Source organism: Heptranchias perlo, chromosome 1 (assembly GCF_035084215.1).
Source record: "Heptranchias perlo isolate sHepPer1 chromosome 1, sHepPer1.hap1, whole genome shotgun sequence".
Classification (NCBI taxonomy): domain Eukaryota; kingdom Metazoa; phylum Chordata; class Chondrichthyes; order Hexanchiformes; family Hexanchidae; genus Heptranchias; species Heptranchias perlo.
The window spans coordinates 192,166,665-192,190,546 of record NC_090325.1 but is presented as its reverse complement, the minus strand read 5'-3'; the positions used below and the strand labels follow the sequence as shown (position 1 = coordinate 192,190,546).

The following is a 23,882-nucleotide window of genomic DNA, read 5'->3' as shown; positions in this document are numbered from 1 at the left end:
AAATGGAGGTCTCTACAAGACCGAGTGCAGGGAGAGATGCCGTGGGCCTAACTTGGGGGGTTGGTGGAGAATGGAATTAAATCTTGAGTCTGTTATCTACCAGATTATGTTGGCATGAATCATTATTGGCACCAGGTATGAAACCAATTTATTACACCAATCAAATTAACGCAGATATCCTGCATTTGCAAGGCCGCATTAAAGTTTAATCGAGCATGAGTCAACCAGATTGATAGATTGTCATTTATTAATGGAAAGTCAAACTTGGCTTGATTTCGATTCCATTAAAAGGAAAACAGCTGTTAGAGAGAAAAAAGAACAGCTATTGGAATGTGAGCTGACTAACAGCACATCGTTGGTGCTGACTTGTGAGTTTTAACCCGTGTCTGTAATATCCCCCAGGCCGTCGCTAGAGGGCAGTCAGACATTGTTGAGTCCAGTGGTGAGCTTTGGGCCTCGAGGTGCCCTGCTGACCAGACCTGTCATCTTGACCATTCCTCACTGCGCGGAACCCAATGCAGAGGACTGGCTCATCCAGCTCAAGAGCCAGTCGGGACAAGGAAGCTGGGAGGTGAGAGATTATTAACACGGACCTTATAAAATAAGCTCTTTTTTTGGTGGCGGCGGGTGGTTTTGAGAAGTCCAGGAGGCTGTTGAACGTTCATGGCGGGGTGGGATGGGGAGGTGTTAGAATTTCCACTTGTTTCCGCGAGTAATATTAGTGCAATCGGCCCAAACCAGCGTAAAAAAAAATCGAGGGCAATTTTAAACGTCAGTGAGTTACGCCTGGTAATGATTTACCAGGAATGCGGGACTTCAGTAACGTGGTGTGACTAGAGAAGCTGGGATTGTTCTCCTTAGAGCAGAAAAAGTTAAGGGGAGATTTAATAGAGGCGTTCAAAATCATGAAGAGTTTTGATAGAGTAAATAAGGAAAAACTGTTTCCAGTGGCAGAAGGGTCGGTAACCAGAGGACACAGATTTAAGATGATTGGCAAAAGAACCAGAGGAGGAGATGAGGAGAATTTTTTTAACGCAGCGAGTTGTGATGATCTGGAATGCGCTGCCTGAAAGGGCGGTGGAAGCAGTAACTTTCAAAAGGGAATTGGATAAATATTTGAAGGGGAAAAAATTGCAGGGCTATGGGGAAAGAGCAGAGGAGTGGGACTAATTGGATAGCTTGTCCAAAGAGGTGGCAGGGCCACAATGGGCCGAACGGCCTCCTTCTGTGCTGCATCACTCCATGATTCTATTTCATGATTTATACAGCACCTATCATGATCTCAGAACGTCCCAAAGCACTTCTCAGCCAATGAAGTACTTTGTTTTTCTGAAGTGTAGTCACTGTTGTAATGTAGGATCTCGATGGCCTTGACATATTTCCTAAAGTAAGGCGTCCAGAGCTCTCTGCATGTACCCAACCAGTGCAGCTCCATTTGCAGTGAGCAATCAAACCCGGCCTGATAGCATGGGGACGGAGGGTGGGAGTGGGGGACGGAGGGTGGGAGAGGAGGGGGCGTGGTGGGTTCGAGCAGACACGAGAGACAGAAGCGAAATCTGGGAGGGTCCTCCCAACAAGGGGGTTGAAACAAGTTGACTTCCAGGTGGGGAATGGTGCATGCTGTGAAAGAAATCTAAAAACGCAGAGGAAATAATTTTTTTTTTAAATAGAGTGAGGGAACATTACCTGCACACTGCCAAAAATAACAAAGTACGTTAAAAATAAACTTCGGAAAGAAAGAATAATTTTCTCAAAACAATTAAAAATGATTAGCATGAAAAACTACTCTGCTTTCAAGAAACATTGGAGTTGTTATTTGTCATTAACATTTTTAAGATTGTTATTCTTGATTTTGCTAATTCTTGAGATAAAATTTTCTCAAATACAGTTGGTTTTGGCAGTCTCTTGCCTGTATATAATTTCAGATACAGTTCTCACATCTGTTCTTGCTTTAGTTCGGATACACTCTGTCAGCCCGTTGCTGCTCGTAAATCTCCTGACATCTCAAATTGAATTGATTGAAGATGCACTGGAGCTGATTTTCCCCATTGACCGCAGCGATGCCAATGTAGGCCCCACATCCGTTGGCATCGGGCCCCAGTTGGAGGGCGAGCCCCGGCTTAAATCCTCCTTTACTGTGCCCAAGTGAATGTTTTAAAGGAATACTGCAGAGCAACGCACTACAAGAGGTTACCTTCATAGATTCACATGGATGTGCAACTTAAACAATATTTAAACCATCATAGCATGGCTGACAGATATTTTATGAATGAATTCATTAATTATTAATTTTTTTAAAAGTATATGCACACCATCTTTTGGACGAACGCTTAAGGATGAAGCTATGGTGGACTGCAAAGTACTTTGGAGCGTCCTAAGGACGTGAAAGTCACTATATGAATGCAGGGTTTTTTTTCTTTCTTTCCATATCTATCTATAATATATTAAAAATTGTTACATCTGCATGTCTACAAAATCTTGCTTCCTGTTGTCACATTTTGTGTCAAATTGTTCCATCATAAATTTGCCAATGTACACTTAGAGTTTTAGATGGGGTTTGTTCAAAACTGAAGAGAGGTTCTCAAGGCAGACCCAAGAAAGAGTCCGAGTTGTTAAATTCTATGTGTATTGTTTTCCTTTCGTAGGACGTTGTGGTACTCGGAGCGGAGACCCTCACCACCCCCTGTTACATCCAGCTGGACCCCCAAGCTTGTCACTTGGTGACCGAGCAGCTTGGCACCTACTGCCTGGTTGGACAATCCATCAACAAGTCCGCAACCAAACGCCTGAAGCTGGCCATATTCGCCCCGGCAGTGTGCACATCGCTCGAGTACAGCATTCGCGTCTACTGCTTGGACGACACGCCAGACACCCTGAAGGTATCTCAGTCGTTTCGACACAGCAGAAAAAGAAAAAGAACTTGCATTTCTGTAGCGCCTTTCACTACCTCAGGAAGTCCCAAAGCCCTTAACAGCCAATTAAGTGCTTTTTGAAGTGTGGTCACTGTTGGGTCTCACACAGATGGTTGTGAATCTTTGGAATTCTCTACGCCCGAGGGCTGAGGATGCTCAGTCGTAGAGTATATTCAAGACTGAGAGCGATAGATTTTTGGACTGAGGGAATCAAGTTGATATGGGGATAGGACGGGAAAGCGGAGTTGAGGTAGAAGATCAGCCGTGATCTTATTGAATGCCGGAGCAGGCTTGAGGGGCCATATGGCCTACTCCTGCCCCTATTTCTTATGTTCTTATGTTGCAATGTAGGAAACGCAGCAGCCAATTTGCGCACAGCAAGGTCCCACAAACAGCAATGTGATAATGACCAGATAATCTTTTTTTTTACTGCTGATGGTTAAGGGATAAGTATTGGCCAGGACACCAGGGAGAACTACCCTGATCTTCTTTAAAATAGTACCATGGGATCTCTTACGTCCACCTGAGAAGGCAGACGGGGCCTCAGATTAACGTCTCGTCAGAAAGACAGCACCTCTGACAGTGCAGCACTCCCTCAGTACTCCACTGGGAGCGTCATCCTGAATTTTGTGCTCAAGTCCTTGGAGTGGGATCTTGAAAGCACCAGAATTATTTTCGGGGAAGGGGTGGGGTGGGACTCTACTCCTTCAGAAAATTTTTGATTTTTGACACCTTGCTTGGTGCATTTTCCATCGTTTTAGATTCTACAATGAACAGGGCATTGCGTTTTTTTTAAAAAACGAAGGACCGTTTGCTTCATGTAATGGAAATTTACTCTCCTTGCCATCTGTGAGACAAGGAAAATCTGGGCCAATATTGTAGTAAGGATATGCCTGGTTTAATTATGGTGAAATATAGGTTTGCATCTTTATCCTTGATCCTAATTAGACCAGCGGTATCGCTGATAACTAGTTGGCCTGTGAAGCAAGCCATTGTATTCATCGTGTTCAGTCAATCCTGACCTTTGTCCACAGGAAGTAATTCAGTTGGAGAGGCAGCTGGGAGGGCAACTAGTGGATGAACCAAAGATCCTTCTTTTCAAGGACAGTACTCATAACCTGCGTTTATCTGTCCACGATATCCCACACTCCCTCTGGAGAAGCAAACTGCTCACAAAGTACCAGGTAGGAATTTCATTTGCTTGCGAATTGCTTTCCCTTTTGGAGGTTTCTGCTGTCGTTCACTGATGATGTTAGTGAGGAGGAGAGACTGGAAGTAATTGCAGTTAGTAAGTCAGAATATTTTTTCAAAGGTGAGAGAGACTAAGAGATGTTGGTAGTCAGAGGGATTTGGGTGTCCTTGTACATGAATCACAGAAAGCTAACACGCAGGTACAGCAAGCAATTAGGAAGGTAAATGGTATGTTAGCCTTTATTGCAAGGGGGTTGGAGTATAAGAGTAAGGAAGTCTTGCTGCAATTATACAGGGCTCTGGTGACACCACATCTGGAGTACTGTGTACAGTTTTGGTCTCCTTACCCAAGGAAAGATATAAGGAGGGGGAGCAACGAAGGTTCACTAGATTGATTCGTGGCTTGAGAGGGCTGTCCTATGAGGAGAGATTGAGTAAAATGGACCTATATTCCCTGAAGTTTAGAAGAATGAGAGGTGATTTCATTGTGCATAAAATTCTTAGAGGGCTTGATAGGGTAGGTGCTGAGAGGCTGTTTCCCCAGACTGGAGAATCTAGAACGAGGGGTCATCATCTCAAGATAAAGGGTCGGCCATTTAAGACTGAGATGAGGAAAAGTTTCTTCACTCAGAGGGTTGTGAATATTTGGAATTCTCTACCCCAGAGGGCTGTGGATGCTGAGTCGTTGAGTATATTTAAGACGAGATCGATAGATTTTTGGGCACTAAGGGATTCAAGGGATTTGAGGATAGGGCAGGAAAGTGGACTTGAGGTAGAAGATCAGCCATGATCTAATGGCCTACTCCTGCTCCTATTTCTTATGTTCGTGTAAGTTATGATTTTCTGACAGTTTAACCCAATTGTTGAACCCAATTTTTGCAAAAATAATATGCCGTCATTCAGTTTACGTATCACAAGTTTGGAGATTTAATTGGATGGCTCCACTAGGATTTTATACTCTTATTCCCACAGATTTCAGAATTAACCCTTCTGTATATATCAGCCATAACCATCATCCTCCACCTCCTGCGACCCAAACTTTGGATTTTGTCTCTCATCTCCTCCGATCCCTTGTTGTCCTTCATGTCCAGCGATCTTGGCCATTCACATCATCCAAAAATTCCTGCACCTTTAGCCTCCTCCTTTGCACAACATCACTTCACAGCGAGGCACTTAACTGCTATGAGTCTGTGATGGTAACATCATTTGATTGTCAAAGAATTAGAGAATTAAGCCATGCTGGGGTAGAGAATGAATAATCCCGCTCTCCCCCCTCCATGTGGGATTAGCTTTTACCTGCTGTGCAATGTGTTTAAGCTATGACTGTTTGTGCTCAGGGGGTATCTAGTCAGATAATATTTATCAGATTCAGCCCTTCACTCAATCTTCCAGCCTTCAAAATGCCGCTGGATATCTGCTGTTTGATTGTGCTTGTTTGAAAACGTGAAGAAATCGTATTTCTGTGCAGAAGTTTTCACAGCTTAGTCCTGCAAATTCACCCTGCACCTGCTTAGTATACAGTAGTGTACAGTAGGGCCCCGGTTTACTGAGAGGGTTCAGTCATCCATGGTGTCTAGATGTCATCAATCAGATTTGAAGATCCTGCAGTCACCCACTCAGAGTGACATATTCGACCTGCATGGGAAGGAAAACAGTCTTCAAAAAGCTTCTTTACTTTCAATTCTTTGTTTTCCCGACTCTGTAATAGTTACCATTATCCATCTTGAACAAAACATTTATCAAATGGCACAAAAAAAACCGAAAGACAGCTCAGGTGTTTAAAGCACCCTTTTGCAAACCTTCCAATAACTATTTCTGTCCTTTGTTTTAAACCAGGAAATTCCATTTTACCACATATGGAGCGGCTGTCAGAGGAGCCTCCACTGTACCTTCACACTGGAGCGTTTCAGTCTCGTCACTGCCGAGCTGGTATGTAAACTGTGCGTGCGACAAGTTGAAGGCGAGGGACAGATCTTCCAGATCCAGAGCACTTTGTCTGAGGTATGTCACCCAATCTGTACACATTGACTACCTAGCCTTAGGTCAGAGGACTGAGGGCTACTGCCATGTGTTCTATGCTGTCCTGGTGCAAACTGACCCTGGCCATGCGACCAGTGTTATCGGAACCACATTCTGCAGGTTAATGAATGGCATCATCATCACTTGCCACGACACCGGCTGCTGCGCTGTGTTAGCATGCCGTCCTTTCATTTCTGGGGACTCAAATTAAATCAGGCCCAGACCGAGGGGGATTAGAGTCTCTCCGGAAGAGGTCTATGTAAAAAAACATTTTGGACGCGTCGATCAAATCATCGTTCCCAGCCGATGCAAGCCAACGGCATAAAACTGGCCAATATTTATCACTAATTGGCACTTGATTGGCAATTCCATTCAGAGAGACCATCAGACAATTGGTGTGGGAATGAAAGAAAGAAAGACTTACATTTCTATAGCACCTTTCACGACCTCAGGACGTCCCAAAGTGCTTTACAGCCAATGAAGTATTTTTGAAGTGTAGTCATTGTTGTAATGTAGGACATGGAAGACTATCACGCTGCGGTAGAGGGAGGTATTCTTCTGAGGTTGGGTTTAAAGTATCGGGTTGAGCCAGAGCTTTACCCACAGTGCACCTTGTTATATCGGAGCTGCCAGTTCCGAGCGTTGACATCCCTTACCTCGATGAACATAAAATTCATCATTTCTTTTAACCACAGCTGGCAGCCATGTTCATTGATACAGGTGGCTTGTTTTACTTCTGATTTACTTTTGGGTAGAAATTGTGTACATGTGTGTATGTATGTGCATGTGTGTGTATGTGTATGTGCATGTGTGTGTATGTGTATGTGCATGTGTGTGGGCATGCATGTGCATGTATGTGTTTATGTGCGTGTGTGTGTATGTGTGTATGTGTTTATGTGCGTGTGTGTATGCATGCGTGTGTGTATGTGTGCGTGTATGTGCGTATGTGTGTGTATGTGCGTATGCATGTATGTGTGTGTCTGTGTGTGTGTATGTATGTGTATGTGCGTGTGCGTGTGTACGTGTATGTGCGTGTGGTGGTCAGGGAGGAGAAATGATTGAAGTCCCCAATCGTTACTCATTTGGTTCCAAAATCCAATGGAATGTGATGGCACAGATTACAACATTTGTTTGTTTTTTTAAAATGTAGAACTAATGGGATTCTGCAGCACCCATTCATAAACTTGTTTGGATTGTTCCTTTATTTTTAAGCCAAGCACTACAAAGAAGCATAACCGCCAATTAAAGCCCCATTCCCGTGAGACTTGTGTCCCACGAATGGTCCTGATAGATGAGAAGGTCACTGGACGGCCAGCCAGAACACGGGCAAACAGTGCAATGCCCTCCACTAATTGGAGATGTTGGTCTCATCGAACGTACGTGCAAATTTGTGTTAATGAATGATGACAGGAATTACATCCAACTGAAGCCCCCACCCCGCCATCTTTCAACACTGTGCACAAACCCTTTTCAAACTTCTCCCTCTTTCCAGGTGTCATCTGTGGCTCAGTTGGTCGCACTCTTGCCTCTGAGTTAGAAGGTTGTGCATTCACAGTCCCACTCCAGAGGCTTGAGCATTATATCTAGGCTGACTGTACTGAGGGAGTGCTGCACTGACGGAGGTGCTGTCTTTCAGATGAAACGTTAAACTGTCTGCCCTCTCAGGTGGATGTAAAAGATTCCATGGCACTATTTCGAAGAAGAGCCGGGGAGTCCTACCTGGTGTATTGGCCAATATTTATCCCTCAACCAACACCTAAAAACAGATGATCTGATCATTGTCACATTGCTGTTTGCGGGATCTTGCTGTGCACAAGTTGGCTGCCGCATTTCCTACATTACAACAGTGACTAAACTTCACAAGTACTTCAATGGATGTAAAGTGCTTTGGGACGTCCTGAGGTTGTGAAAGGCACTATATAAATGCAAGTTCTTTCTTTCCGGGCTCATGAGTGGGACAGAGCCCGGGTAGAGCCCGCGCCTTGCCCTGAATCCGTCAAGCACGGGCGGCTAGCTGGCTGGCATTGCTCCCCCTCGAGAACTTTCTTCTGGTTTGAAGAATCTCCAAAGGGGCTAATTAGCACCTGCAGAAATGAGCAAATCTGTCACAACGGAGATCTTTTTGGAATTGATATTATTTACACAGCCCCCAGCCTTTTATGTTGTGAAGACGTCCTTGATGGAATGCCAAGCAGACTTGCATCTGTAGAATTCCAGTCCAATTCTTGGCTTAACAAAAGATTAATAAGACATCGTTAAATTATGATCAAAGGCAGAGGAAATTAGTTTTTTATTTGAACTCGTAAATTATAGAAACAGCTGAAATGGTTGTCAGATGTAACTCCCCCTTCCCCCTCCCCCCACTCCCAAAACATACTCTTTCTCGAAACTCGCATTAAAGCTGACTCTGACCTCCGCACGACCCTGGCTGGCCTGTAGCGTTAACCACTTCTAGCACTTTCCCCGACCTTTGGCGCAGGACAATAGCACCGGCGGCGAAAATAAAAAGAGCCGTTGTCCCTCGCTTCGTGAGTGAGGTGGTGACGCGGTGATGTCATAGCGATGCTAATTACATGGGCCGCCATGTTGTTTTGCATTGATCAAATCTAACCGTTAATCGGAAAGGCTTAGCAAGCGCTTCCTGACCAATTCTTGAGGCAGGGCGTTCCTGTCTCAATGTTGAACCTCTCCATCTCCCCCCTCTCCTGCCCCTCCACCCTCTTTTCCGTAACTCCTCAGGGATTATTTACAAGATTTGTGCACAACAACAACAACAACTTGCATTTACACAGCGCCCTTAACGGTAGTAAAAACGTCCCAAGGGGCTTCACAGGAGCGTAATCATTCACAATTTCACACCAAGCCGCATAAAGAGATATCAGGACAGGTGACCAAAAGCTTGGTCAAAGAGGTGGTAGGTTTTAAGGAGCGTCTTAAAGGAGGTGAGAGAGGTAAAGAGGCGAAGAGGTTTAGGGAGGGAATTCCAGAGCTTACGGCCTAGGCAGCTGAAGGCACGGCCGCCAATGGCGGAGCGATAGAAATCGGGGACGTGCAAGAGGCCAGAGTTGGAGGAGCGCAGAGATCTCGGAGAGTCGTAGGGCTGGAGGAGGTTACAGAGAGAGGGAGGAGGCGAGGACCTGGAGTTGATCGGAGATTTAAACAAGACCATTAAATTGCCTGTGGCGATGCCCATAATCAGTTGATCAATTGAACTCTCTTATGCACAAGATGGTGACAGGGTTGGGAGAGAAACTTGCTCCACCGAGCCACCTGGTGGCCACAACCTGAAGCTGAATGTTGACATAGCAATTTGCAATGGTACATTCTGTCATCCGTTTCACGCATGAAGCCTGACAATTAATGTTTGTCCCAAACGGAACATCTGATGATTTGTTCAGCAAGTAGTTTTGGTGAATTATTAACAACCTGTAAGTAGACATTTATTGAACTTTGACTAGTTTCTTAACTGGTTGGAAAATTCTTTTTGGATATTTAGTGTGTGGAAAAAAAAGTGAAGCACATTTGTGCCCAAGGATTCTTGCAACTCCCAGGCTGTTTTCACGTACATTATATGTCCCTGTGATAACTTGGTGAAGTCACATAACAATCATGAAGGTGGCAGCCTGGTGACATGGTGATTCAGCACCCTGGTATTCTTGTCTGTAGTGCGTATAGCATGGTAGGGTTAGAGCCAAGCTTATGGAGCCCACTGGTTGTGCCTGAAGCTGCCTGTTAATGCGACGCCTTTACACTGTGCGAGAGGGTTGCTGCGTTTTGTACCGTCAGGTGACGGCTTCATTCAAAACAGATGAAGCATTAACAACCAATCTGCGTTTGCCCAAGGTCAGTCCGAGAGGGCCCGTTTCAGTTCAGTGACCCGACCGGTTCTCGTCTCTGTTTCCACAGGAGCTCCAACCGATGGACGTTTTGCTCGTGGACCCAGCCAGCAGCGTCACAACCTTGATGGGCCACAATGCTTTCAGAATCCCGTTGTCGATCAGGCAGAAGATCTGCACCAGCCTGGATGCCCCAAACAACAGAGGCAACGACTGGAGACTGTTAGCACATAAACTGAAGTTGGACAGGTAAGGGAATTTGACACAGAGGCATTGATGGCGACAGTTTTACTTGTGGAAGTAGCTTCATAAAAGGACGGGACCTCAGTGATGAGTAAGAAAGAACAAACTTCTTCTATGTCGTGCCTTTCAGGACGTCCTGAAGCGCTTTACAGCCAGTGAAGTACTTTTGAAGTGTAGTCACTGTTGTAATGTAGGGAACAGAAGAATTTGCAGGGCTGTGGGGAAAGAGCAGGGGGAGATGGACTAATTGGATAGTTCTTTCAAAGGGCCGGCACAGGCACGATGGGCCAAATGGCCACCTTCAGCGCTGTTCTGTGATTCTATGATTTTCAAATTGCTGCCCAGGCACAAAGCTGGTGTTGCAATTTTAATTGGGTGTTTTCTGTAACGGGTGGAGATTCACAATGACAGCCTTAGGTCCACCTTGGTTTGACGTCTCATCCGAAAGACGGCACCTCTGACAGTGCGGCACTCCCTCAGTAGATATTTAGAGATCCAGAGTTTCACAAGGGATTGTCTTAGCAAAGGTCATAGCCAAATGCTAAAGCAGCTGTTGACATGGTAACGCCCCTCCCCCGCCGAATGTCGGCCCTCCCTGGAGTTGGTGACTGCCATCACAAGTTTTCTTGGGTTTTTTTTGAGATGAAAAGATGCTGTCGTTTGCATTTAAATCGGAAAAATATTGAAAGGAGAAAGCCAGGCACGCCGAGGACAGACGCTCAGAGAGAAAGCAATTAGAATTTGAATTAAAAGCTCGAAATGATTGGTCTGAAATTAATGCAGCAGGGAGTCTGCAATGCCGCAATAGCCAATCACAGCGCTCGTATTGCTGCTGCGGTAGCCAATCACAGCACTCGTATCACTGCAGCAGGGAGTCTGCAATGCCGCGGTAGCCAATCACAGCACTCGTATCGCTGCAGCAGCTGTCTAAGCATAGAATCTTACAGCACAGAAGGAGGCCATTCGGCCCATCGTTCCTGTGCCGGCTCTTTGAAAGAGCTATCCAATTGGTCCCGCTCCCTCTGCTCTTTCCCCATAGCCCTGCACATTTTTTTCTTTTCAAGTATTTATCCAATTCCCTTTCGAAAGTTACTGTTGAATCTGCTCCCACCGTCCTTTCAGACGGTGCATTCCCAAGGTAAAAGAAATATGACTATGAATGAGCGTAGAGAGGCTTGTCAGTGATTGTTAAAAGTCGAGGTTTTGGGACGGGTATTGTAATGGAATGTAAATGACGGAAATGTATCATCCAACTATTTTCTGCTGGGGGGGTAAGTGATGCCGGTGCACCCCTGGAACCCAGAGTTACTCTGCACGTTGGAGGGGGAACTTAAAAGTTAAGGGACCAAAAGGCTGATGTAGATGATCACAGGGCAGTGGATTGTACAGGAAATGGAACTTCTTGCCCAATATTTACTTTTTCTTTTGAAAGTTCTTTGCCCAACAAAGAGGCCTCCGTCCCACCAACCCGTAGCAGCCTCCCCCCGCCGACTCACCCCAAGTTCTGCAACAACAAATCTCCACCCTCCCCAGCAGGAACCAAATCAAGTTACCCTGAGCCCCAATAAACCGGCGGGGGTCGCTGGAGAGCGATCAGTAGCGGGGTACCCTGGCTGACCTTTCACTCCCCCCCCACCCCACCCTAACTAAGGGTGCTAAGGCCAATGATGGCATCTCTTCTGCTTGTTCCGGCTGAGGTATCCCGAGCCAGCACAGAGTGGGGGGGAACGAGAATCTGGGACCTGCCTAGTGTGCGCAGCTCAGCGAGTCACCGGACAATCTCACTAACAACAGCAACTTGCATTTATATAGCGCCTTTAACGTAATAAAAACGAACCAAGGCGTTTCACGGGACAGTTGCCCAAAAGCTTGGTCAAAGAGGTAGTAGGTTTTAAGGAGCGTCTTAAAGGAGGAGAGAGAAGTAGAGAGACGGAGGGGTTTAGGGAGGGAATTCCAGAGCTTAGGGCCGAGACAGCTGAAGGCACGGCCGCCAATGGTGGAGCGAAGAAAGTCGGGGATGGGCAAGAGGCCAGAATTGGAGGAGGGCCGGGATCTCGGAGTGTTGTAGAGCCGGTGGAGGTCACAGAGATAGGAAGGGGGGGCGAGGTCAGGGAGGGATTTAAAACCAAGGTTGAGAATTTTAAATAAACTAAGCTGTCGGGAGACCCAGCAGAACGTTTTGTCGTTTGTTAGACACGGTTAAAATATACAAGAGCCATTGTGGAAGGAGATAACTCCCTGGGCCCCTCCCACCTTTTAAGTTCATTAAATCAAGCAGTTGTTCCAGACATCAGCACCATGAAGCCAGTTCACCCAGCGCCTCTGAACTTTAATTGTCCAGAACTAACGAAGCTTAACCTTCACAAAAGGAGGATAAACTAAACCATGACTCCTCAGCACTCCCGGCACACAGCGGGGGAGTGAATTGCCGAGATGTCAGCAGCAACAGCATTGCGGGATTTATAGCGTGGGAGCTGGACAGACAGCGGGATTTCAGGCTCAGCTCTGGGGCCAAGCTTCACGCATTAAATGGAGGCTCCAACGCACGCACAGCTCGCAGGAACATATTATCACAGCAACGGACAGGTTACACAAGGAATGGAGACGCCGCGAATGAGAAAATAGTTTCATCGAGTAACATTTATAAACCCCTCGGCCAGTTTACGGCCTTCAAATCTCACCCAATCTGTTATTTTCCCTCTAAACTGTCTGAATCCCTCGATGAGTCGCAATCAATCTAAGAGGTTGCCAACCCTCCAGGAACTGACAATTAACCTCCAGGGCGCTGCTGCGAGCAAATACCATCGGGGCGTTTAAAAAAAAAGGGGGCATTTTTTTTTTCATTTTCTTTGAACAGTTTCGTTTATTAGTTATAAAAATATTGGGAGTTGTTTGACGGGACGGATTGGAGGCAGGAGGTCATGTGATGAAAGCTCCAGGAATACGTCCAACCAGAGTTGGCAACCCTTAAAACCGTCGCCAGGTGTCCAACATTCTCTGTTTGATCAGCGTATCTCGGGTGGTGCAATAACCATCGAATAACTGGATAATCACATCCAGCAATCTCGGAGACGCAGGATTTCACAAAACGGCAGGGGCCGATAACAAATAGTCAGTCACACGTGTCTCAGGGAAAGCTCGCTCCCCCGCTGAAGTCAACAGTTTTGTCAGTTTACTCACGCTGTTGGCTTTGCTGGCGTCGTTAGTTTGGCAAACGTGCAGGGCCCCCTGCTTGTACTCTGCGTTCTCACTTCTTACGAGGAGAAACTGCAATCTCTTAAGTACCATCAAAAATAAATTAAAACAATGGCACGCATACGGTGAAGTAAGTTCTTGTCACACACAGCTTCTTGGGATGTTATGTGACAATAAACCGTGGAGCCATCTGGAGGTTTTTTTTTGGTGTGATAACAGCTAGACTACCAGAAGATGGCAGCATTGTATCATCTGATGGGCGAGGACTGTCACGTCATGTCTTCAAATCGCACTAAAACTCAAAACAGATTTTCTTTCTTTAAACTCTCCTTTTGAACAAGCTTCCCCTCAGAACTGGGAGGTTATACTTAACAGGAAAGGCTGAACAGGCTGGGGGCTGAGAAGACTGAAGGGTGACCTGATGGAGGTCTTTAAGATTATGAAAGAGTTTGATAGGTTAGACGTAGAGAAAATGTTTCCACTTGTGAGGGAGTCCAAAACTGGGGGCCATAAATATAAGATAGTCACTCATAAATCCAATAGGGAATTGAGGAGAAACTTACCCAGAGAGTGGTGAGAATGTGGAACTCGCTACCACAAGGAGTAGTTGAGGTGAATAGTGTCGATACATTTAAGGGGAAGCTAGACATGAGGGAGAAAGGAATAGAAGGATATGCTGATAGGGTGAGATGAAGGGGTGGGCAGGAGGAGGCTCGTGTGGAGCATAAATGCCGGCATAGACCATTTGGGCCGAATGGCCTGTTTCCGTGCTGTAAATCCCATGTAAAGTCCTCCCTTTTAATGTTTTTATTTTCTATTTGTTCTCAGACTGCTAGTGCAGCATCCAGAGTTGGATGAGTCACGATTTCCAGCTGAACATTGGGAGACCAAAGCCACCACCTTCGGCCCCCGCCACAAACTCCGTTCCCACCGATTCCACCCTCCCCCCACCACCCCCCCCCAAACCCAGCCCACTGTCTTAGACTGAACCAGACCGTCTGCATCCTCGGCGTCCTGCTCGACCTCGAGCTGAGATTCCGACCCCATGTCCTCTCCATCGCAAAATCCTTCCGTGAAATCGGCCGCCTCCTGCTCCCGCCTCAGCCCATCTGCTGCTGAAACCCTCATCCATGCTTTTGTCACCTCCAGACCCAGCGGGTGAGGCCAGAACATGGGGTCATAAATATAAGATGGCCACTAGCAAATCAAATGAAGAGTTTAGGAGGAATTTCTTGACGCAGAGAGAATGTGGAACTCACCGCCACATGGAGCAGAGGCGATTAAAATTGGGGGGATGCGCAAGAGGCCAGAATTGGAGGAGCGCAGAGATCTTGGAGGGTTGTAGGGATGTTGGAGGTTACAGAGATAGGGAGGAGCGAGGCCGTGGAGCGATTTGAAATCAAGGATGAGAATTTTAAAATCGAGGCGTTCCTCGACCGGCCGCCATTGTAGGTCAGCGAGCACTGGGGGGTGATGGGTGAACGGGTGCGAGTTAGGATACGGGCAGCAGAGTTTTGGAGGAGCTCAAGTTCACGGAGGGTGGGAGGTGGGAGGCCGGCCAGGAGAGCACTGGAACATACGAGCTGTAAATTATTTGGTTTGCTGTTTGTGAGATCTTTCTGTGTGCAGATTGGTTGCCCGTGGAACAACACTTCTATAGGATGTGAAAGGGTTCTTATTTCCCGTATATCATTAAAGCTGATTGCATTTTTCATGTCGCAGCAAGTAGTCCCACCTCTTATAGATTCATACAGCACAGAAGGAGGCCATTCGGCCCATTGTGCCTGTACCGGCTCTCTGAAAGATCTATCCACAATTAATCCCACTCCCCCCTGCTCTTTCCCCATAGCCCTGCAATTTTTTTCCTTTTCAAGTATTTATCCAATTCCCTTTTGAAAGTTACGATTGAATCTGCTTCCACCGCCCTTTCAGGCAGCGCGTTCCAGATCCTAACAACTCGCTGCGTGAGAAAAAAAAATTCTCCTCATCTTATCAAATGGCGGAGCAGGCACGAGGAGCTGAATGGCCTATTCCTGTTCCCATGTTCCCTATGTTTCCTATCTCCCCTCTGGTTCTTTTGCCAATTATTTTAAATCTGTGTCCTCTGGTTACCGACCCTCCTGCCAGTGGAAACAGTTTCTCCCTATCTACTCTGTCAAAACCCCTCGTCATTTTGAACACCTCTATGAAATCTCCCCTTAACCTTCTCTGCTCTAAGGAGAACAATCCCAGAGCTCCTCCAGTCTCTCCAGATCGGTCGAAAGATCGCTAACCGTGTTTTTTTCTTCTTTCGTCCCCTTTTTTTTCTACTTCAGCTACCTGAATTACTTTGCAACCAAATCCAGCCCGACTGGTGTCATCCTGGACCTGTGGGAAGCCCAGAACTTTCCAGAAGGGAACCTGAGCTCTCTAGCCGCAGCCCTGGAGGAAATGGGAAGACACGAGACTGTCGTCTCCCTGGCAACAGAGATGAAACGCTGACTCTCAAGGCGGGTGTGTTTTATGAAGTAGGAACAGAAAGCGACAAACAGCGAACGAGCAGCACGCGCCAGCCGAGCAGATCAGTCCAGTCCTTTTTGAAAATGTCCTTCCAATAGTGTGTACATCATGGCAAGATTTAAGCATCGAGCGACAGTCCGATTAACACCTGCCCACCTATCTACCACTGTTCCTTTCAGCTTGGCTGTACGTGAGCTTGGTAAAGGTTTTTTATGGTTTCCTAGGAAACGGAATATGTATCCAGATGTGTGGATAAACTTTCTTTACGATCCTGGTTTCTGTGTTCACGCCATTCTCGAGATCCAGATGTGTTTGCCATGTGTCTACAGCGTAGGGGTCAAGGTTAATGCCAGGAGTGCGTCTACGTTCCCTTACCTTTTGTAACGGTGCTGCAGGAGGGGGCTGGAAATGGTTTTGTATACAGGCACCCCATTGAGAATTGTTCGGTTTCTTTTTTTAAAAAAAAATGTTACGTGGACTTAAAACTGTGACCCCCCTCCCCCCCGTCCCATTCCCCCGCCCACCCACTTTCCTCCATTTTATATCGAGCTCACGGTTTCAGGAATAGTGGCATGAAAAGGAGACCTAGGTTAACATTCACACAATATTTCTTGCGATGCATCTCCCTCAGCAGCAGTTCGAAGAATCGTTTCCTTTTTTCTATTCCCACCGGAATCATATCCCATCACCCCCCAACTTCGCTGTCCGGAGGCAAATCTTTCAGGCAAATCTCTGGACGCCTGGGCAACCATATTGAGGTGTGTAGGTGTGTTTTTTTTTTAAATCAATGCGTTATAAAGCAGTTGTGACGAAAATATGTATAAAAGTTTTATTGTAAATCATACATTTGTATCAAACGCCTCAATGCTTATGTGAATTCAGATTATTTTTGAATAAATTCCGCTTTTTGAGATCGTAGTTCAAGTTGCATCTGAGCGGTTTCACTGCAAACTCGTTGTAGCACACCCCAATATGGAGGGACCACAGGGTTCCTGCACCCCAGTAGAACATTCTGAAAATGGACATATAGAGTTGACGCGGCTCGTTCATGAGGACTATTCAGCTTAATATTCAGTGCAATTTTGACTTTTACGTTTATGCCACAACTGAATCTTCAAACCATTTTTAAGTTTGCCATGAAAATATTTTTATTGGTGCCGATTTGTTTTTTTAAAAGAAGGACTATTTTTTTTAAATGTGCTCTTAACAACTTTGTTCAGAACTGGTTTGCAGCCTAGATAAAATTTCCAATGCTGTTATCACTGTCGTTACATATGACAATGTCACAAGGTAATACCACTTAGAGATATGGTGATGTTTCCAAATGGCTGGTTTATTGATCAGCATTCTGTTACATCCGAGGTGTGGTCCACAATCCAGGAAAAGACTGTTTAAGTTATACATGTCCGCACAGAGCAAGTGTGTTTCATAGAGCATAAATATTCGCTGGGAGGGGGCCACAGGGCAGTAATCGAGGGGGTTCACTTACCAATGCCTCCTGAACCCAGAGTGTGACACGACCTTGAACAAGCTCCCAAACATTGGCCAATTTTACTCTTTGTCTTTTTTCAGTTTAACTATCGGATGTCACAGTCAATGCTGGGTTACTCCTACTAATAGCCTCACTGAGCTTTTCCTTGTAGATCCATGCCACATGACCGGAAGAGGAAATGTTTTCTAGCCTTGTGATGCTGGCGATAATACGGCCACCTGACGTTATGGTGTTGAGTTTGCCCATTCTGTGTATGTGATATTTGGGCAGAGAGCTCCACACACTTGGAATATTAATCCATGATAATCAGTCTTCATTCCCTAATGGTTATAAAAAAAACCTCGAGACCAATCAATGTTTCTGCTGGTTTGGTACTATGACGGACAGAGACAAAACTCACTGCAGGACTTTCCAGGAGCTGTTCAGATCTCCCCTTCTGAGGAAACAAAGGCGGCCAAATTCTGTGGCTCCATTGGCGTACTTGGAGAAGTGTCCGCTGCTCTCCAACCAGTGAGACAAGGCTATATCGCTCCTACTGTGACAAGTGAAGTCCTCCAACCCACCCCCGGGTTACCAGAAAGTATGAGTCCATATTTATCAATTCTATAAACCCCGATCTTCCACACAGTAATCATTATCAGGGGTAGAAGGAAAGGAAATTTTGTTTGTTTCGAGGGTTCTGAGATACAGGGGTTAATTACATATTGTAGATGTAGACGTTCGTTAATAATTTCAAAGTTCTGCGCTTTGCATTCCTCGTGCTTCGGACTTGATTATATCCGAAACTCTTACTCAACACCCTTTCTACCAATTACACAACAGAAATCTAAGGACTTCAGTGACCACGGCGGATCAAATATGTAAATTACCTGTGATGGTTTTGGGTGAAATCTGTTTTTATAAAGGAAGCTGCGTATCCTGTTTGTACAATAGTGGGCTGTAGTGATATTTACAATACTCTTGCTGGTTTGGAAAGGACGTTTCTCGCTAACATTCACCTCTTAATGGGGATGTCACTATGGTGAACACATCTGTTCCTTGTATCCATTTGCTCCAATTAAGCAAACACCATAGAATGTAAAAAGAGAGAACTATTCTTTAACTGTGTTTTCATTTTTTTAAAATTCATTCTTGGGATGTGGGTGTCACTGGCGAGGCCAGCATTTATTGCCCATCCCTAATTGTCCTTGAGAAGGTGGTGATGGGCCTTCTTCTTGAACCACTGCAGACCGTGTGGTGAAGGTGCTCCTGCAGTGCTGTTAGGCGGGGAGTGCCAGGATTTTCACCCAGCAACGATGAAGGAACGGCCATAAATGTCCGAGTCGGGATGATGTGTGACTCGGAGGGGAACTTGGAGATGGTGGAGTTCGCATGCACCTGCTGCCCTTATCCTTCTATGATGTGGAGATGCCGGTGATGGACTGGGGTTGACAATTGTAAACAATTTTACAACACCAAGTTATAGTCCAGCAATTTTATTTGAAATTCACAAGCTTTCGGAGGCTTCCTCCTTCCTCACCTTATCCTTCTAAGTGGTGGAAGTCATGGGTTTGGGAGATGCTGTTGATGAAATCTTGGCGAGTTGCTGCAGTGCACCCTGTAGATAGAACACACCGCAGCCACGGTATGCCAGTGGTGGAGGGAGGGGGTGTTTAAGGTGGTGGGTGGGGCTGCTTTCACCAATGATGACCATGGAAAAGATACCAGCACAAAATGGATCCATCCCGCTTTGTGTTATTTTTTGGCAGTTTTCTAAACACAATCTTGTGGCCATTTTGCAAAACTATGAAGTTGATATCAAAGATTTTATCTTTCCATTGCTTTTTTGAAGCTGACCCAGAAGAAAATTGACTGGGGAGCAAAAATGGCGCTCGCCTACCATCTTCTGAGTTTACTGTGTTGACTGCATTTGACTCCGGAAGACCCCCAACTCATTGCTCGTGTGTTAACAGCTCACCTGCTGTCAGACATCCCACTGACCCCACCGCCTGTACCTCAAGCGTCGTTGCCCTCATTGCTGCCTTTGGATAGTGACACCACCAACCATGAAGAGATAGACAAACCCTGTAAATGTCTAAGAAGAAATAAAGGGAGGGGGGTTGCAAGTGCATCTGTTGGAGAGCAGATGAAACTCTTTGAGGAAACAAAGAGACACCAGAGAGCAGGGGTACTTGAATAAGTCATCAGACATATTGCAGAGGAATGAAAGCCTAGGAGGAATACTTTGACTAGCAACTGCCCCAAACCTTCTATTGGGAGTATTAGATAAATAAGTTTTCCGGTTCCAAAACCTGTCATTGCTGGATCCTCGTCAGTGCTTGCTGGATATGTTTGATAATAGTTGTTTGACGATGAAGCTGATTTTCTTCATTCTTCAGCCTGTCTTACTCTATAAAGGTTTTCTTGGTTGTTTTTTTCTTGTTCAAAGTTCCAGGAATTACTTTTGTCGATCAATTCGATTTTTGCACTGCTTCTCTGTTTATCAAAGATATTCAGTCCTTTCTTGTGCAACGAACCACTTAAAATACAGTAAGTGTCCTGAAAGTTTAACACCCTGTAGGTTTTGTACGATTAGGAACTTGAGCCGAAGCTTGTGGGAAAAAAAAGTTTGAAAATTTTGCGGAAACGTTCAAACAATGTCACCAAATAAGGGAATAATAATTTATAACCTTTCCCAGTCAGAATACCCTGCACCCCCACACAATTCCCCAACAATGCACTGCCAGGTCTTTGCAATAGATAATAAATCATGGCAGTAAGCCTCCCACTCCTGTGGTTTACAGGTAAATGATGTGGTACCGAGCCATTCTAGATCGCAAAGGCCCTGGGTTCAATCCCCCAGCCTGTGCTGAGTTAAGTTAGTCTCAGCCAGGGTGACCTTTGGATTGCTCCACTTTGTTTCAGCCCCATGGACTCAGATAATGCTGCCGGGGCTCTGGTTCCCATTGATGTCTGGTCTTTACTGCTGGAAAGAGCTCTTTGTGTGGAAGTGGGGCAGGATTGGGCTTGGCTATGATGGACCCCACAATCAAATGGCCTAATGGAAAGCAAAAATTTGCATTTATACAGCGCCTTTCCCGATCTCAGGACGTCCCAAAGCGTTTCACAGCCAATGAAGTACTTTTTTTGAAGTGTAGTCACCATTGTAATGTAGGAAACGCGGCAGCCAATTTACACACCGCAAGGTCCCAACAAACAGCAATGAGATAAATGACCGGATAATCTGTTTCTTTAGTGATGTTAATTGAGGAATAAATATCGGCCAGGACAGTAATGACAGTCACTGTCTAGATTCACAAGTGAAAACCGAGCACTTGGATGAGTCGCCAAATAGCTGTCAGTATCTACGGAAAGAAGCGCAGGGAAAATTTTCTGCTTGCACGCTCCTCGCGTGGAGCCTTGCTCACTGGGAGCACACACACACCGCAAGACAATTTTGCACTCAGCGGAAAACTATTCGTTCAGCGGGTGCCTTTTCCTGATTGCGCGCAATATGCAAACGAAAAAAATCCCCCTCATATCCAGCACCATCAGGCGGAGAGGGAAAGGGGAAAAAGTGAGCAACACCAAACAGGAACAATAAGCTAGCAGCCTCAAGTTGAAATTTGTTGGCCCTATTTACATGAAGTTGTCATAGAGCATCAAATTTGCTTACGAGTTTTGGTGGTTCCTTTATTGGTAAGGCAGTCATCGTTTGTTTACCACTGCTAGAAACTGGGTTGGCAATTTTGGAAAAGTATAATCACCAAAAGGTATTTTGATTTTCCAATTATCAGCAAAACAAATCAATGGCTTGCTTTTGCTTTGGTGGCAGTGAGCTACAGAAACCAACAGTCATCTAGTTTTGCATTTATCAGACAGGTTTCTCACTGCCCGCTGTCAACAAAGATTCTAGGTCAACAGTGGATAAAGTCTGTTACTCTCTCTCTCTAAACCTACCAATAAAGCACCCAGAACACACAAAGCAGTAAGTTTAATGATTTGTCTCTCCCCCCTATATTGTCAACAAATTCAAATCATTTGGCACAGTAAAGAACACATTGGGAGTGAAGTTGGTCTTTGCAAAACGTGCTCATGAGCGAATCAACAGCCTGATCTACACCGCGTTCGATTTGCTTATCCACTGACGTCAATGGGAAAGAAAATTGGTTGCTGAGTAAAATGGGTGCCGTGTAAAATGGGTGCTGAGTAAAATGGGTGCCGTGTAAAATGGGTGCCATGTAAAATGGGTGCTGTGTAAAATGGGTGCTGAGTAAAATGGGTGCCATGTAAAATGGGTGCTGTGTAAAATGGGTGCTGAGTAAAATGGGTGCTGTGTAAAATGGGTGCCATGTAAAATGGGTGCTGTGTAAAATGGGTGCTATGTAAAATTGGCACCGTATAAAACGGACATCCTGTAAATGGCACACCATGTAAAACGGGCTGCCAGTTTGCCCAAGAGCAAAGATCAACTTCACCCCCCAGTGATTTTTGTAATCGGGGCCATATTAAAGCTGTGTTGTTGCTGGTTAAAATCAAACGCATGAATGAATTAACACTGATAGGTGGTGAGGGGGCTGCTCTGAGCTTAGTTTTCAGGGGGCTGGGGAAGTTTAATCACTAAGTCAGCATTTCAATGCCAAGGGAAAATGTGCCCCACACCCCGCGCCCCCCACCCCCAAACCTGTATGAAAACTTGTTAACGTTGGCCAGTTCACAGAATTAAAAGTTGCTTCATTAATTTACAATTTAAACCGTTGACAATTTTCTTTGAACAATTTCCTAGAACAATGTAAATACTTTTGACTTTTGTACAGTATTAGCGGTATGCTTTTTAACCCCCTGCGGGAATTATACTTTTAGAGGAGATTCTTGTAAATAAAAGGCAGCGAGAGATCATTTTCGTTCTACGAGCTAAGGGGCAAAGAAAAGAGAGAACTCGGAAGGGTTAAAACACAAGGCATTGTACTTTAAAATAACTTTTAAAAAAACCTGTCATACAGTGAGGAGGTTGGTGGGTCGATGGTTAATCATGACGCAATGGTAACATTTAAATGCAAAAAAATCATCACTAAGGTGCAATAAAGATTTGCCTGCGGTGTATAACTGGGTCCTAATCTGCTTGTCATTTCCTGTTGGTAGCCAATTGTCTCCCCAAAGCTGTATCTACTATGCAAAATTAAGATTCACTTAGGACAACAAAACTAACAAGCTAAGTGCTAGCCATTGACCTAATCCTTAGTGTGCAGTGATGAAGCAGTGTGCTGATTTCAGGATGTACCTTGCCCATTTGAATATGCTTGCATTTGTTTCTGTAAACCCAACATGTACAAAGTATAACAAAGGAATTTTTAAAACAAGTAATAAATTATATTTATAAGCAACTTGAAACATAGCATCTGTGTGTGCGAGACTTATTTACAATCCGTGATGCACAAGTTAATGTATCCTCGAGGAACCAGGCTTGTCCTGTGCGAGCATTAAAACATAGCACACAACTGAGAGAGACTGAAATCTTTTGGAAAGAACTTTTATTAAAATCGCACCTTTCACGTCTTCAGAATGTCCCGAAGCATTTACGGCCAAGGAATTACTTTTGAAGTGTAGTCACTGTTGTAACGTAGGCAAACGCAGCAGCCAGTTTGCACACAGGAAGGTCCCACAAACAGCAATGAGATAAATGACCAGATAGTCTGAAGGTATTGGTTGAGAGACATATATTGGCCAGGATACTGGAAGAACTTCCTTGCTCTTCTTCAAAGAGTGCTGTGTATTTTTTTCTATCTATCTGCGAGAACAAACAGGGCCTCAGTTTTAACAGCTCATCTAAAAGTCGGCACCTCTGGCAATGCAGCACTCCCTCAGTACTGCACTGGAGTTTCATCCTAGATTATGTGCTCAAGTCCTGCAGTGGGTCTTGAACCCTCTCAGAGGTAAGAGTGCTACCACTAAGCCGAGGCTACATCCTTTCAGAAGGATATGTTGATAGGGTTAGAAGAAGGGTGGGAGGAGGCTCACATGGCGCATAAACTCCGGCCTGGACCTGTTGGGCCGAATGGCCTGTTTCTGTAATTGTAATCATTTCAGCAGTGGGGTGAATTTTGATACATATGTAAGAGACTGCCTGTTATGAGGGCATCTTTCACTGAAAAGAAAATATTTTCATTGTGCTGATCAGTGTGAAGCTCTCCCCGGTCAGGTTTAGCTCTGGTTAGATGCAGATCAAAGCTGCCTCTTCTACACCCGGACAATTGCCTCAGTCCCAATCTCAGAAGATCGACGTGACATTTCTGTGCCATCCTGTGGTCTCTCTGCCCATACTGGAGATACCTGAATTTACCACACTGCCCATACTGGAGATACCTGAATTTACCACAATCTCGAGTGAGGACTGAACTCTGTCACTTAGTAACCTGCTAGTCATTTTCTTCACTTTGATTTGTGCCTTACAATTGTTCTTTCATTGTGCTCTTGTCAGACTATTTGTTATAACAAAAAGTTTCCCCAAAAACACAA

At 45.2% G+C, this 23,882-nt stretch overlaps 1 protein-coding gene across 2 annotated transcripts in view; it reads left to right on the top strand.

Moving 5' to 3' along the window:
- The window catches only part of LOC137330387 (netrin receptor UNC5C-like), a 341,615-nt gene extending 318,854 nt beyond the window's left edge, over window positions 1–22,761 (top strand). For both annotated transcript variants that reach the window (XM_067994493.1, XM_067994492.1), the window contains 6 exons: window positions 403–571; window positions 2,646–2,879; window positions 3,947–4,096; window positions 5,940–6,104; window positions 10,029–10,207; window positions 15,712–22,761. In XM_067994493.1, coding sequence (XP_067850594.1) covers window positions 403–571; window positions 2,646–2,879; window positions 3,947–4,096; window positions 5,940–6,104; window positions 10,029–10,207; window positions 15,712–15,877 — 1,063 coding nt within the window. In that variant the 3' untranslated portion in view covers window positions 15,878–22,761. The remainder of the gene's footprint in view (window positions 1–402; window positions 572–2,645; window positions 2,880–3,946; window positions 4,097–5,939; window positions 6,105–10,028; window positions 10,208–15,711) is intronic.
- Window positions 22,762–23,882: the final 1,121 nt, after the last annotated feature.